Genomic DNA, 14,869 nt, shown 5'->3' with positions numbered 1-14,869 from the left:
CCTGGCCTCCTCTTTGCGGTCCGCTGACTGGGCCATGGGGCCTGGAGTAGCTCTTGGGTTCTCTGAGCAGGGAAGACTTGGGCCAGATGGACTCACCTGGCTCCCCTGCTGGGCCCAGCTCCAAACCGGCTCCTTCCTGTGTCTGGAGGCTCCCAAGAGCCTCAGGGCGGGGCCCTTCCTCTAACTGCCTCCACGCCCTCCGACGGCCTTGGGGAAGGACTCTCTTGCCCTCTTGTGGCCAAGACGCTGTGGGTGTTCAGGCTGCCGGTGGAAGGTGGACGCACCTGGGGATGGAGTGAGAGGAAGCACTTTCTCAGAGGTGACGGGTTTGGAAACTTGACACCCAGTTAACAAACCTTAACCAATCGAAAGAGTGTGGTGCAGGCGGAAGAAGGAACCTACTTTCAATTATTTGTATAAAGATCTTTTTTTTTCTCTTAAAGACTCATAAAACCTCTCCTGGGTCATTCCTGGTAAAGACCATAATCCAGGGATCAACCAGGAGATACAGGAGGAGAGAGGAGGGGAGAGAAGGAGAGGGGAGAGGAGGGGAGACGCCCCTCCCTCAGATAACGAACTGGGCAGCGGATGCCTGGCACCGGGAGCCCCAAGGCGCCCCGTGGGGCTCTCCTGTCCCTAGGACTCTTTCACCAGAGGGTGTTTCCAGAAGAAACAATGGTGGCGGGGCCAAAGAGGACCCCTAGACCTCTGCGAATAAACAGCGGGGCAGTCACCATGCTGGCCCCAGGGTTCTGCAGCAGGGCCAGGACCTGCACTGGAGGTCACAGGTCTTCCGGCAGCTCCGTCCCAGCTGGAGCTCCAGCTCCCAACGTCCAGTGGGAGGGGCGGGGGCCGCCCTGGTCTTGCGGCCCTTGCTGGGGAGCGTGATCTTTGGTTGCCGGGTGTTTTGTGACTCTCTCTCTAAAACCTGCTTTGGCTTCAGTTTGGGTCCAGAGCAACAGAAAAAGTGTATCCTTCATCCCTTTGCATTCAAATCTTTTCAAAAGAGCAAATATTTGCCCACAAAAATACCTGTTGCTCTTCCGACATGGCCCAAATGCCCAGCAGTGTGGGCAGTGCACTCCTGGGCAGCGATGGAGGAGAGGGGCCAGCTGCCTTTGGCCACTTGTGGCCCTGTGTGGCTGCAGCGCTGTGGGCACCCGGCGAGGAGGGCCGGGCAGGGACTCCCACCTTGCAGGCCTCTGTGCTCTCAGGGGTGAGGGAAAGGCCCTCCCTTTCCCGGGGGGTTGCATACAGGCCACCCATCCTGGAGAGAACATGTAGGTCTGGAAGGGGGTATCTTCAGTCTTGTCCAAGGATGGAATGTGGGTTTTGTTTGTGTCCCTGGAGAGGGGAACTCAGGGTGCTGGGGGGTTGCACACTGGAGGCTTCTGGACTTCCCAGAGCCCCCGTGGTGATCTTTCCCGGGCCAGGGGGCTGTAGGGGCCTTGGTCTGGTCTGGTCTGTGGCGAGCAAGCAGGAGTGGAAGCTGGTTTCGTCCTGCATACGGCCCCCCAGTGCCCCCATCAGAGAGTGAAGCCCTGACAGGCAAGGTGGCTGCACTGGCTGGAGTCGCTGGGATCCATCCGTCGGGCGGGCCTGCCGGATCTGCGGCTCAAGTAACCCACCTGGCCAGCCGTGCGGGCCTGGGTCAGTCCTCTGGCTTGCCCTTCCGCAGCCCGCACGCTGACCCTGTGCGCGTCCGCCGCGAGGGGAAGCAGCGGAGCCCAGGCGGAGGCCCGCGCGGCCCGCAGGTGAAGCTGTCTGCGCCCCACGTCGCGTGGCCCCGCCCTCGGCGCCAGCCCCGCCCCGGCCTGCACCCGGCGCGGCCCGCAGGAGGAGACGTCCGCGCAGCCCCGCCCCCGTCTCGGCCCCGCCCACATCCCGGCCCAGTCCACCAGCCCATCAGTCCCGCCCCCGCCCCTCGGCCGGGCCCCGCCTCAGCCCCCAGCGGCTCCGCCCGTTCTGCCGCAGCAACGCCCCGACTCGGGATCAAGCAGGACTCATGTCCTAGGTGGGCCCCGTGGCGTTGCCTTGGTACAGACGACGCTCTCCACCAGGGCGGGCTGCACTTCCGGGGCGGGGCACGGCCAACGGAAGTACGTGACCGCCCGGGGCCATGGCGGCGCTCGGCGTCTTCTGCTTGCTCCTCGGGGCGGTATCCTGGCCGCCGACCTCGGCCTCGGGCGAGGAGTTCTGGCCAGGCCAGTCGGCAGCCGACATCTTGTCGGGGGCGGCGTCCCGCAGACGGTAAACGTTCTCGGCTGGGCCGGTGGGCAGGGACCCGGCGAACCGGGAGGCGGGGCTCGGAGGGCCGGGAGGCGGAGCGGTGGAGCCTCGCTGTCCCCTCGCCTCTCGGGACCCCTGGCCTGGGGCCGCGAGCCCCCCGGAAGGGCAGGCTGCAGGTCCGCGCAGGCCGGGGGCGCCTGTTACCCGATGCGGGCCTTGCCTGGAGTTCGAGGAGCCCCCGAATCAGATGTTCGAATGGGGCGGTTCTTAAGAAAGCCCAGCTTTGTTTCCCTGCAGGAGAATATCCGCCCATCCTGGTGTGGGTTGTTTCATAGATAAGTCTCAGGGGTAAGAGACAAGCGTCAGCGCCGTTCAGCAGTTACTGAGGGCTTGACCGAAAACAGACTGCTGGGTGCGGGGTGTCAAGATGGTAGATGGGCCTCTTCCTGGCAGGCTTGGGGGATTGGAGGCTCAAGCCGGGGGTCACGGCGTGGCCTCGTTTGCAGTAACGGAGATGCAGAGAAGGGGCCGGTGAGGACGTAGCAGAAGCTGAGGTCTCCTGCCTGCGGCTTGTGTAGAGAAGTCTTGCTTTACATAGGGCAGCCGTTCTCAGAGTGCGTCCAGGGATCCCTGACGTGCCAGGCCATTTTCGTAGAAAGGCCTTTTGCCCACACTCTCTCGCGAGTTTACTGTGGAGATTTACCAGGGACCACCTGGCCTGTGCCATAACACAGGGAATGAGAAGCAGACGGGAGAACCCAGCAATCACCAGACCAAAAGGAGATTTGCAGAAATTAAACAGTGCCGCTCTTGTCCTTCAGGATTTTTGTCTTGAAAAATATACTTATTTTTCATTTGGAAATTTGGAAATACTAATGATAAAGGTGATACGTTTATTTTTGTTATTTTTAAGGGAATTCATAAATACTTTTCTAAAGTTCTTGCTTTAAATTCTAAATCAGGAGTCATCGGTAGATTTAACCCACATAAACAGTAGCCTTTGGGGTCCTCGGTCACTGTTAAGAGTGTGCAGGGGTCTGTAGACCAAGAGGTTTGAGAAGCCCTGGAGGGTGAGCGCCCAGATTCTGCCTGCGAGACTCCGCTGGTCTTAGCTGTGAATTATTGCTGGTGGCTAAACGGATGCTGAGATGTCTTCTGCTCCTACTTGCGGGCTCTTTAAGTGACTGGTCCTGTGGAAACGGGTGGGCAGCTGCCTCCACACTACAGACCAGAAGCTACTGACCGCGCTAGGCCGTGGACGTGGGGTGTTGGGTTTTCTGTGCGGAGCCCCGGCCCTGAAGAAGCACTCCCCTGCCCTCCCTGCCAGGTATCTTCTGTACGACGTCAACCCCCCGGAGGGCTTCAACCTCCGCAGGGACGTGTACATCCGGGTCGCCTCCCTCCTGAAGACTCTGCTGAAGACTGAGGAGTGGGTGCTGGTACTGCCCCCCTGGGGCCGCCTCTACCACTGGAAGAGCCCCGACATTCGCCAGGTCCGGATTCCCTGGTCCGACTTCTTCGATCTTCCAAGTCTCAGTAGGAACATCCCCGTCATGGAGTACGAACAGTTCATTGCAGGTGAGGCGGGCGGCGGTCCTGTAACTGGGGCCGCGCGGGCATTGGTCTGGGCGTGAACGTCAGGCCCGGCCGAGCCCTCGGCCAGCGGGGCCGTCTCCTCTTGGGCCTTTGCTCTGCCTAGGGGCCCTGCTTCCGTTTCCCCCACTACCGGCGATTTTGACCTTTCCATAGTTTTTCTAGGGAAATAGATCTGAAGCATGTGAGCCATGTGTCCCCTTGCCTCCGAAAACCCCGGCCGCCTGGTGAGCTGGAGCTGTGGTTGGGGGGCAGGACCACAGGCCTCCCCCTGTGCAGGCCAGGCTGGTCTTACCTGAAGGAAAACACGCTGCGTGCGTGGTGCTGGCTGGGTGCTGGAGGAGACGTGACCACACATCCTGTCTCATGTGGTTCTGGACAGCCTTCTCATTTTAATGTTTTTAAGAGGAAAGGGTTGAAGATTTCCTAGAATGAAGGTACTTAGAGCACTGTTGCTTTATTCAGAAGACATAAACAGTCAGGGACACCTCTGCCCAGATCCCTGGAGCAGCCCGGGAGAGCGAGTCACAGTTCCCGAGTGGTGGTCTTCGCGCTTCTGCTGTGTGAGGGCCTGGCGGCCTGAGCGGCGCTGCTGCCCCCGAGGCCAGGCCCACACGTCCTCCTTGTCAGGTTCTGTTCTCACCACACCGCAGACCCTGTCCCGCGGGGACGTTCTCCGCGTGGGGCTCCGCTGTGGCTGCAGGGCCCCCGGACGACCTGCTGCCGTCCGCACTCCTGCTGGGGAGGCAAACCCTGCGGCTGGGGAGCAACCTTCCTGACCCGACTCAGCCCGGGAAGCAGGCTCGGCCTTGTCTGCACGGGCCCTGGCGCCCAGGGGACCGGCCCCTGACCTGCCAGCGCGGTGGCGCCTCGGCCACGAGGGGTGCTTAGTGACTGCAGACGGCCGTCATCCCTGCCGCTCTGCAGGCCATGTCCCTCGGGCCGGGCAGTGGGGTTGGGGACCGAGCCCCCGGGTGACAGTGTGGAGGTGACAGACCCGCCTTGACCAGCCCAGGTTTACCACTGCAGAGGGGACAGGCATGGGGCGTCACACCCGGAAGGCCTCCAGGCCGGCATCTCAGCCCCGGTGTTGCATCCCCCCGCCCCGCCATAGGAGGCCCAGAGCCCGGGCCTCGTGCTCAAGCCAGAGAGAGTGTGGACGAGACGCTGGCTCGCTCGCCGTGGCTCTCTCGTCAGTGCGCTCTGTCGTTGCACCTGTGAGCACATCTTCACGTGGCGCCGAGTCGTGGCTGGGAGGCTCCAGGTGTGGGAGGAGCAGTGGGTGAGACGGACACAGGCCACGGCTCTGCGGGGCGTCCTGTTGGGGGCGGGGGCGGAGCATAAGTAAGTGGCGGGGACACGCAGCGCTCGCGGCAGTGACCAGAGCCTCAGGACGAGAAAGCAGGAAGGGGTGCGGAGTGCTGGGCGGTGGCCGTGGACTGGGAAGGCATCCTTTTTGGGGAGATGCAGTTTGAGTGGCCTCACAGGTCAAGAACGAGCCCCGGAGGGGACGGTCCAGGCGGGTCAGCTATTCAGGGGTCCCGGGGAAGGAGCACACCCCCGTGGGCTCCAGGCATCACGGGGGGGTGGGCAGCTGCAGGAGAGGAGAGGGGCAGAGCGAGGGCAGCCTGCGGCTGTCGTGGGAACTGGCCCCGCCCACGGCGACGTGTGGGTGTGGCTGGAAAGAGAAGGGGGCCCAGGCAAGGCCGGATGCTGTAAGAGGTTGGGGCGCTGAGCGGCCCAGAGGAGATGCTGGCTCCTGGACACGCCCCCCAGGCAGCCGTCCCGTCCCCTGAGGGACCCCCATGTCCCGAGGTCACTTGTTCCATCATCTCTCCTTTTATGAGCTTCTTCCAGTCCTGTCTGGGAAGAGGGTGGCATTAAATGCAGCGGCACTTCTCCGTATCGCCGCAGTGTGTGCTGTGGTCACCGTTACTGTCGGCCCTTGTCTCCTGCAGAGTCCGGCGGGCCCTTCATCGACCAGGTCTATGTCCTGCAAGGTTATGCAGAGGGCTGGAAGGAGGGGGCCTGGGAGGAGAAGATCGACAGCCGGCCCTGCATCGAGCCGCCCCTTTACTCGCAGGACAAGCACGAGTATTACAGGTACCACCGCGTTCGGGGACTCGGGCTGGTTTAGAAGTACCTGGCTGAGACGCACGTACCTTTTCCCGCGTTGTTTAACGCGCTTGAACGTGGTCGTGGCGGTGTTGTCACCCCAGGCTGAGCTGCCGTCAGAAGAGCTGCCTGTGGAAGTGCTGCTGTGTCCTCCCCAGCCCCGCCCAAAGCGCCCCCCACACGGGGGACCAGAGTAATCCGGTTCTAGACCTGGAGCAGCTCCGGAGCTCCTGAGAGCACAGCTGCTTTAAGGACAGTTACTGTCAAAACTGGCCCTGGCCCGTAAGCGTTCGTTCCGCCGGGCTGCTTCCAGGCCGTCCCTGCTTTCCTGTCATCGTACCGTCCAGGTTCCTGAAGACAGCTTCCGTGGTCTCATCAGATCAGATGAAATTTGTGGTTTCTTTAAAGATTTCCACAAGGTCACTACCTGTGATCACGACCAATAACTTGTGAAAACTTACTGGTGAACTAAGAGAACTAGCTGAGTTTATCCAGATCGGGCCGTGCATCCCGACTTCGCTTACTGCCGCGGAAAAAGAGCCGCACTAACCGGGTGCTGTGGGTCTTGTTTTCCAGAGGATGGTTTTGGGGTTATGAAGAGACGCGGGGTTTAAACGTGTCCTGTCTGTCTGTTCAGGGGTCGGCTTCCATCATCGCCCCTGTGCTCCTGAGAAACACGTCCGCACGGTGAGTGTGTGGTCTCTGGGTGATGGCTGGTGCGAGGGCACGTGTGTGAGCGTGTCCGTGTGTGCCTGTGCTCCGTCCTGCCGGCTGGCCCGCGGGCGTCGTTGGAGGGTCAGACCCCAGCCGCCCCCCACCGCTGCCTCTCGAGCCGGGGGGCTGGCAGGAGCCCCCAGGCGGGGCGGCCGTGGCTGTTCTCCTCCCGGTGCTGCTTGGAGTGGCTGTGCTTCTGAGCCTCACGACGGGGGTCTCTGGTCCCACCCCTGGTGGGCGGTGGGGTCGGATTTACACCCGGATCCTGCCCTGGGGTCCTGTCGAGGTGGGGGGGGCGAGCCAGGGCCTGCTGGACGCAGCAGGGCGTGAGGATGGGCATAGGGGCAGGGGGCGGGCAGTAAGAGAGGGGTGGGGATGAGGGCCGTGGGGTCGTGAGGCTGCAGCAGGGGGAGGGCCGGGATAAGAGCGGGACCAGCGGGGCCAGGAGGGTTTTGAAGTGACCACTGAGTGACCGGGGCTGGGGCGGCAGCCCGGAGCTGGCCTTGGAGGTTCCGCATGGGCGAGGAGTGCTTCCCCTCGGGGCCACCCCTGAAATCAAGCTCTCTCGCCGGCCTCCTCAAAGCCTGAGCTGTGAGTGGTCAGAGGACCAGCTCAGGCCTCTCCTGGACACACCGCCCTGGCGGCTGCTCCTGGCCTCGCGTGCTGGGAGTGTGTCTGCATGGCCGGTTCCGCCTGGAAGCAGAAAACCAGCCGCACAGGCCCCGCCCGCCCGCCCTGCCACCAGAGGGTCAGCAGGGAGGGCTGGGGTTCCGGGCGAGTGGCAGGGTCTGCTGCGCCAGGCGAGCTCCTCAGGAGGGGCTCGTGCTTGGTTTCTAGGCAGGTGTCCTAGGAGTTCGCTGCAGGTGTGAGTTGCTGGGGACATGGGGACCCTGCGAGGGCCCCTCCTGTTAGCCACCTTCAGTGTCCCTGAGCCTGCGCACGCACAGGGCAGGCCTCCTGTGCTCTCCGGGGCCCGGGAGGGTGCAGACTGTCCCAGCACGGCCCCAGTGTGCCAGAACGCCAGGCCGGCTCCCCCGGGGCCTGTGTCAACAAAACGCAGGCAGGTCCACGGAGGCAGCAGCCGCCTTCTCTGCTCGGGGGGTCCGAGCTCCTCATAAGAGATGAGGGTACTGCCTGCTGGGGCCCCGCGTTACTCATCTCACAGCTGTTCGCATTTCAAAAGCACATCTGGCCGAAGCTTTGGGCTGTGGGACCGTTTCTTCTGAGTTGCATTTGTGGGTAAGGGGAGCTGAGCCCAGGACAGACTTGTGCCCGGAGGCCCCACTGTTTAAGAGAGACGCAGGGGGCTTGACAGCGGGGAGATGGCGGCGCTGAGACCCACGAAGCTGGACAGGGGTGGGGGGAACCCCACCATGCAGAAAACTCAAGATGTGAACAGCACTAACCAGAGAGAGAAGGTTGATACATTTAGTTACGTTACAATTAAAAAGTCTTGTCCATCGATAGAAAGCGTTAACAAAATGGAAAGACAAACCAGAGAGGGAGGTGCTTGTAGCATGTCAGTCAGTACAGGGCTGGGTCAGATACAGGCAGAGCTGCTAAGTAAAGATTAGTGAGTAAAGGGCAGGCGGCCTTGTAGCAAGTTCAGCAGAAGACGCTGTCAGGTGTACCGCCGAGGAACACGCTGCTCTTAGACCCCAGGGGAGACGCAGGCCGCCGCCTCCCAGACGTGGCCTGTTTCTGGAGGGTCCTCTCCACCTGTGCTGATTCTTCAGGTTGCTTGATTAGCTCAGGCAGACCACCTTTCCTGCCCCTCACTTTGTGAGGAGGGAGTTGAGCCTTCCTTTAAGAAGGGGCTGGCTTTGGCTGGAGAAATACAAACATGATAAGGAGTCTGTTTCATTAAGGTGATTTTTAAAAATAAGAGTAAATACTGAGTTGTGTTCCTTTGGGGTAGCCATCGTTACATGGCTTTGCCCTTGATCCAGTAACAGGAGTTAAGCCATAGATGTTCTACTACTGAACGTTTTTGCATCCCTGGTGTGAACTCCATTTGTCACATGTGTCATCCTTTTAATGTATTGCTGGGTTCTGTTTGCTGATTTCACGTTTTGTTTACTTGTGGGGTTTTTTGCGTTGAGAGTCAGTCGAGCTTGGTAGCTCAGCCAGTTCAGCGGCTGGGACAGGAGAGCGTCCGTCGATGTTTAGAGCCACTTAGGGATCGAAAGCTTCTGCAGGCAGCTGCCTGTGAGAGGCTCAGCAGAGATTTGCCCAGACGCACCCAGGCGACCCAGCAAGGTTTCACCCTCTCGGAGTTCGTCCCTGATTGTTCCCTGGCCCAGGGCCTCCCACATGACAGTGCTCTCTGGAGCGTGTGAACATAAAGACCTTCTTTTCTTGTTGTTTAAAAATAGGTCCGTGATGTTAGACCGAGCCGAAAACCTCCTTCACGACCACTATGGAGGGAAGGAGTACTGGGACGTGAGTGTCGCATGGCAAGCACCTCTGTACATGTGTTTAGTCTTGGAAAGCCCAAGACCCTCAGCAGCTCTTGTTTCCCACCTTGCTGACTGGCCTGATGAGGCTCTTAGCAGGCGTGGGGGAGGGTCCGCCGGTGAGCATTGCCCCCTGCCCAAGGAGCGCTCCAGGGAGCGGGCTGGGGCGTCCCGGGCCCCTGCTGCACCGCATCGGCTGCCCTTTCCTGCTGACGCGTTCAGAACCTGGAAGTAGAGCTCCGGCCGTGTGTCCCCAGCGTTGAAAGGTGGGGCGTTCTGTGCCCCGAGTCCTTAATAGCGGAGTCGGGCTCTGCCCTGAGGGGGAAGCGCTGGCTCTGGGTGCACAGACAGTGACAGGGAGGCAGGTGGGCGAGAGGCTTCTCCCGTCGTCCTGGGGGTGGGGACGGCTTAATCGTCAGGCGTCTGGTTTGGAAAAGAGGCGCAGTTCTGCCGACGGGGGCCCGGTGCAGCAGTCTGGCAAAAGCGTCAGACGTTCCCTGAGAAGAGCCTTTGGCTGCAAGGTGGGGACCCAGGTGAAGTCGGCCTGGCCTGTCGGGGACTCTGCCGGCGAAGGAGCCTCCAGGGGCATCAGGGTGGGTGGGCTGCAGGGGACACGGGGCCTGCTCCCCCGGGTCCTGGGACCTGTGCAGAAACTGGTCTTAGAAGGGCCATTTGTGCGTTGTTGGAGCGAGGTAGAAGCGTTTAGGCAGATTACAGCTTTCTTAAGTTAAAAATGAGCACTGAGCTCCCTCAAGGCAGATACTTTGCAGCCTGGTTTCTCCCCCTCCCCGTGGGGATCTGTGCCCATCTCACCTGGGGCTCCCGGTGGATGTGTCGCTTCTCCCGAGGCCCCTGTGCGGGAGCCGGTTTCCCTGGATCTCTGCACCTTGGCTCTGCGACGGTGTGGACGGAGCCCCGTGGCCATGCCCCACCCCGTTTCCGCATGGTGGGCGTGGTGTTTTCTGCCGCAGGGGCTCCCAGGCCTGTTGACTGAGGCGCAGGTTTATTATTTATGGAACGTGGTATTTGCTGTCAGAAAAATGCAGTTGGTATTCTGTAATCTCTGCACCTAATTCACGATGAAGGGCAGCCCCGCATGTGGCGAGGTCCATCCCTGGACCACGTCCTGTCCTGTCCCTGCAGGGCGTTGGTCAGTAATCAGTCCCCAGATGGACCCAGTCAGGCCCCCCAAGTCCCGCCCAGTCGTCACCAGCCTCAGCCTGTCTGGTCCTTCCTCCACCTGGGGAAATGGGTGTCATGCCCCCTCTGCAGCCCCTGACCCCCAGCTCTCAGGGTCTGCCCTGTCTGGGGGTCATGGATGCCTCCTGTGGGCGGGCTGGGCAGGCAGAGGCCCCCAGGTGGGACCCTGCTCCCTGGACTCGCGACCTGGGTGCCTCCTAGGCACCCTCCGCGGCCAGCGAGGCCCCCGTGATGCGGGTTGTTGCAGAAGCGTCAAAACGTGGACTCGGTGGTTCTGTGCCTCATGATAGCACTGTGGTCCCCACCAGCCTTGAAGGGTGGTGACCCCCCTCGGCACCTGCGGGGGGGAGGGGTGATGGGTGGGGACCCCGGGGTGGGGGGCGAGGGGTGATGGGCGGGGACCCCGGGGTGGGGGGCGAGGGGTGATGGGCGGGGACCCCGGGGCAGGGAGTGAGGGGTGATGGGCGGGGACCCCGGGGCGGGGGGGAGGGGTGACGGGTGGGGACCCCGGTGTGGGGGGAGGGGTGACAGGTGGGGACTCTGGGTGGGGGCGAGGGGTGATGGGCGGGGACCCCGGGGTGGGGGGCGAGGGGTGATGGGCGGGGACCCTGGGGCAGGGGGGATGGGGTGATGGGCGGGGACCCCGGGGCAGGGGGGGAGGGCTGACAGGTGGGGACCCCGGGGCAGGGGGGAGGGGTGACGGGTGGGGACCCCGGGGCAGAGGGGAGGGGTGACGGGTGGGGACCCTGGGGCAAGGGGGAGGGGTGACGGGTGGGGACCCCGGGGCAGGGGCTCACGGTCTGTTGCACCTGCAGACCCGGCGCAGCATGGTGTTCGCCAAGCACCTGCGGGCCGTGGGGGACGAGTTCCGGAGCAGGTACCTCAATTCCACGGACGCGGCCGACAGGATCCCCTTCGAGGAGGACTGGACCAAGATGAAGGTGGACCCCGCCTCTGTAATCCTTGGCGGGGGGATGCATTTTGTCTCTAGATGCCTCTCAACTAATCCCCTCCTTTAGGAAAGGGCAGGACGGGAACACCCTGTCTGTCGCAGGGCTGCTGGGCCGCACTGCCCCAGGTGCCAGAGATGCCGCTCGTCAGCAGGGAGCCCCCGTCCTGGTGCAGAAGTAGGGACGTTGGCCAGTAATCGGTCCCTAGATGGACCCGATCAGGCCCCCCGCGTCCCGCCCGATCGGCACCAGCCTGTCTGGTCCTCCTCCACCAGGTCCAGCTGGGCTCTTCGCTGGGGGGCCCATACCTGGGCGTCCACCTGAGGAGGAAGGACTTCACCTGGGGGCACAGGGAGGACGTGCCCAGCCTGGAGGGGGCCGCGAGGAGGATCCGCAGCCTCATGAAGACCCACCAGCTGGACAGGGTGTTCGTGGCCACGGACGCCGCCAGGAAGGGTACATGGCTCCAGCCGCCTGTCCCTCCCACAGCTAATGGGAGGGGGTTGCGCTCCTGTCCTCCTCGCCCCTCCCCCCACGGTCCTGCCGTGTGAGCGCATGCACACGCATGTCTCCTGCGGCCCCGTCACCTCCCGTGATGCACCTGCAGAGCTGGATGGGCTCCGGAGGCTGCTGCCCGAGATGGTGCGGTTCGAACCCACATGGGAGGAGCTGGAGCTCTACAAGGACGGGGGTGTCGCCATCGTGGACCAGTGGGTCTGCGCACACGCCCGGTGAGCAGCCTAGCGCGTGTCCGAGGCTGAGTCCTCACGTGCAGACCACCGGCTCGGCCCTCCTTGCCTCACCCGGGGCCTCTCCTCTGCTGTGTCTTGTCTCGGGGGCAGGGCCGTCCACGCTCCGCCCGCCCCTGAGTCCTGGTCCCCAGGTACCTCTCGGGCGCCCGCGGGGCACCCTGCCCAGTGTCCCGTCCTTGTCATGGGAGGCGAGCTTCCCACAGGGACCTGGGCCCAGGCCTCGGGGCTCCTTGGGTTCATCTGCCCGCCGGCGCTGGGAGAGCAAGGCTGGGCTGAGTCGGGCACTTGGAGGAAAGTGGACAATCAGAGCAGAGTAGGTGATTTTCCCTCTCCTTCCAGAATCCTCAGACGTGCTGGGTGCAGGGGTGTGTGTGGTTTACCAGGTAGAGGTGTGCCCTGTCCCGTTCCAGGGGACACCTCCTCCAGGCTGAGCAGAGGGCTGAGGGCGGACTCAGCCCCACCAGGGCTGCAGGGAGCAGCCCCAGCCCCGCCCTGTGCTCTGGGCCCTGCCCCTCGGCCCCGAGGTTCTGCTGGTGGGGGGCGGGGGTACGGGGTTCAGGGCTTCGCTCTTCCCCGCCCGCCTTGGGCTCAGGCCCGGTGGTGATGGGAAGCAGACCTCCGGCACGTGTGTTCCGAGATGCTGTCCCTGGAGGGGAGTTTCCTCCTCCTCCGGCTGCGGCTCCGCCCTCAGCGGGAAGGCCTGCGCGGCAGGTTAAGCTTGGCCCTGAGCCCCTGCCCCGAGCAGCTGAGGTCTAGCAGTGGCCCGAGCCTGCCCCCGTGCGGGACCTGTCACCCGAGCCCCTGCGGCGGCCGCAGCCTGGCCCCTGGGCTCCTGCAGCCCAGGCCGCTTGGTGGCGGTGGGCCACGGGGAGCCCCGGCCGAGGAGACTGGGCTGGGGGGCCGGGCGGGCGCCCGGGGTCGCGGGTGGGCGTGGCTGGCGGGTTTGCTCCGCAGCCCCGGTGACCTCATGTGTCTCAGCAGGTTTTTTATCGGCACCTCGGTCTCCACGTTCTCTTTTCGAATTCACGAGGAGAGAGAGATCCTGGGGTTGGACCCCAAGACGACATACAACCGGTTCTGTGGGGATGAGGAGAAGGCGTGCGAGCAGCCCACGCACTGGAGAATTGCGTACTGAGCCGGCCCACGGGCGCCCCAGACGCGGGCTCGCAGCCGCCCTCAGGACAGCAGCAGCTGGCTGGGCAGCAGGCTGTCCCCTCTCCGGTCTCAGGCCCGGGAGCCCTGCGGAGCCGCGCTGCGTCTGTCCTGCCTTCCCCAGGCCCACCTGTCTGCCGTGACCCAGCGCCGCCGCTTCCCCGGGTGCGGGCTGTTGGCTCCAGATCCGGAACCGTGTGTCCGCGGCCAGCGAGGCCCCCGTGCTGCCTCGGAGGTGCCGGCTTGTCCTTGTTGACCTTGGTCTGGAGGGTCTCCCACAGCGCCGGGCAGGCCTGGCGCCTGGGCTGCTCCTGTCCCGGGCGGCGGACACAGTGTTGACGCTCCCTGTGCCACAGAGCAGGGCCCTTGGTCCTGCCCTTCTCCCCACGTGGGACCCCGTGCCAGCTGGACGGCGGGCGAACCACCACATCACAGGGCCGGTCTGAGGCCTTTGGGGGCCTGTGATGCCCTCGCCCCGTCCGCCCCGCACTGCCTGGGTCAGAGCATCAGAACGTTCCTTGGCGAGTCCCGGTGCTTTGTGTGCTCACGGGGACAGGGGGCCCCCGCCGGTGGTCTGCAGGGTCCGTCCAGCTGTCCAGGCTGTCTGGTCTGTGACGGCCACAGCAGTACGAGGGGTGGCCAGATGCTCGTCCTCGGAGCCCCTGTGGTCCCCGCGCGAGGGCAGGGTGCAGCTGAGTGGAGCAGGGTCACTCCAGCCTCGGAAGGCACCTTGGGGACCAGCTGCTGCGGGGCAGAGGCCGGGCTGCAGAGCCCTGTGTGGGGACTTCACGGCCGCCACGAGGGAGCTGCTGTGACGGCACTGCTGGGGCCCCGCCCCGTCCCCTCCAACTAGGCGCCCAACTTCCCACGACACCTGGGGTGACTGGCGACCCTGCAGAACCCATGAGTCTGGGCTGCAGCCGCCCCGTGTCTCCTTCCTGAGCTCTAGAGAGGCCCTGATCATACGGCGGGGTCCTGCGGTGTCACCGCCGTGCCGGGTGAAACCGCGAGATATTTATTCTTTGTCTGTTTGTACATCAAGTATTAATAAAATACATTTTCTAGAAACGGTGCTTTTTCCCACCCTGCGTTCTCTTTCGGCCGAGCGCTGGTCCAAGCATCTGGACTCGGCCGTTACCTTCCTCTTTAAGAAAAGCTGCGTTGTCGTCGTCTGTGTGTACGGGTGTGCGCATCGTGGAGGCACCGGCCGGCCACCGCCTGCCCCGCCGGCTCTTCGTTCCTTGCACGTTGGCCGCCAGGCTTGGTTGGAAAGAGCCCGCGGTTCTGCAGGTTTGAGAACTGCTGTCGTCTGGGTGCCGAGGGGGCAGCAGTAGAGCCTCCCTGGGGGCTGCATCCTGCTGGGAAAGACCAGCCAGCGAAACCCCACCCTAGAGGGCAGGGCGCGCGGCAGGAAGGCAGGGAGCTCCGGGAGGGGGTGCGGGCCACGCCGCGGAGGGGGCGCGGTGAGCCTCAGGGGGCAGTGAGGGTAGGGGCCGCTGGCGGTCTGCGGAGAAGCGGGGGACAGCCTGGAAGCTGGGCTCCAGGTGACGCTGTCAGGGCCGCCGGACGTGGGGCGGGTGGTCGGGAGGTGGTGTCTCAGCTGCTGGACGGACGTGGCCCGGGGCCTGTGGTCTTGGCCGTGTGAAAGGGCTGAGGGGGAGGGGCCGCAGGTGGGGACCGTGACGGCGGGCAGGGCCGGAGGAGGAGG

At 63.7% G+C, this 14,869-nt stretch overlaps 1 protein-coding gene across 1 annotated transcript; it reads left to right on the top strand.

The window, feature by feature from the left end:
• Window positions 1-1,988: 1,988 nt before the first annotated feature.
• Window positions 1,989-13,276, top strand: POFUT2 (protein O-fucosyltransferase 2). The gene is made up of 9 exons (XM_079923039.1): window positions 1,989-2,250; window positions 3,557-3,807; window positions 5,781-5,925; window positions 6,514-6,624; window positions 9,027-9,093; window positions 11,123-11,248; window positions 11,533-11,713; window positions 11,865-11,988; window positions 12,991-13,276. The coding sequence occupies exons 1-9, from the start codon at window positions 2,120-2,122 to the stop codon at window positions 13,142-13,144; spliced, it is 1,290 nt and encodes a 429-aa protein (XP_079779165.1). The 5' UTR covers window positions 1,989-2,119; the 3' UTR covers window positions 13,145-13,276.
• Window positions 13,277-14,869: the final 1,593 nt, after the last annotated feature.

This window comes from Stenella coeruleoalba, assembly GCF_951394435.1.
Source record: "Stenella coeruleoalba genome assembly, chromosome: 5".
Lineage (NCBI taxonomy): Eukaryota > Metazoa > Chordata > Mammalia > Artiodactyla > Delphinidae > Stenella > Stenella coeruleoalba.
This window is presented reverse-complemented; position numbering and strand designations above follow the sequence as displayed.

What these genes read in the sequence shown, in the direction of transcription:
- POFUT2 (XM_079923039.1), top strand. Translation starts at nt 2,120, where the DNA reads ATGGCGGCGCTCGGCGTCTTCTGCTTGCTCCTCGGGGCGGTATCCTGG. An exon ending in CTGAGAAACACGTCCGCACG is followed by an intron (nt 6,625 to 9,026) that starts GTGAGTGTGTGG and finishes GTTTAAAAATAG; the next exon opens with GTCCGTGATGTTAGACCGAG. An exon ending in GAGGGAAGGAGTACTGGGAC is followed by an intron (nt 9,094 to 11,122) that starts GTGAGTGTCGCA and finishes TTGCACCTGCAG; the next exon opens with ACCCGGCGCAGCATGGTGTT.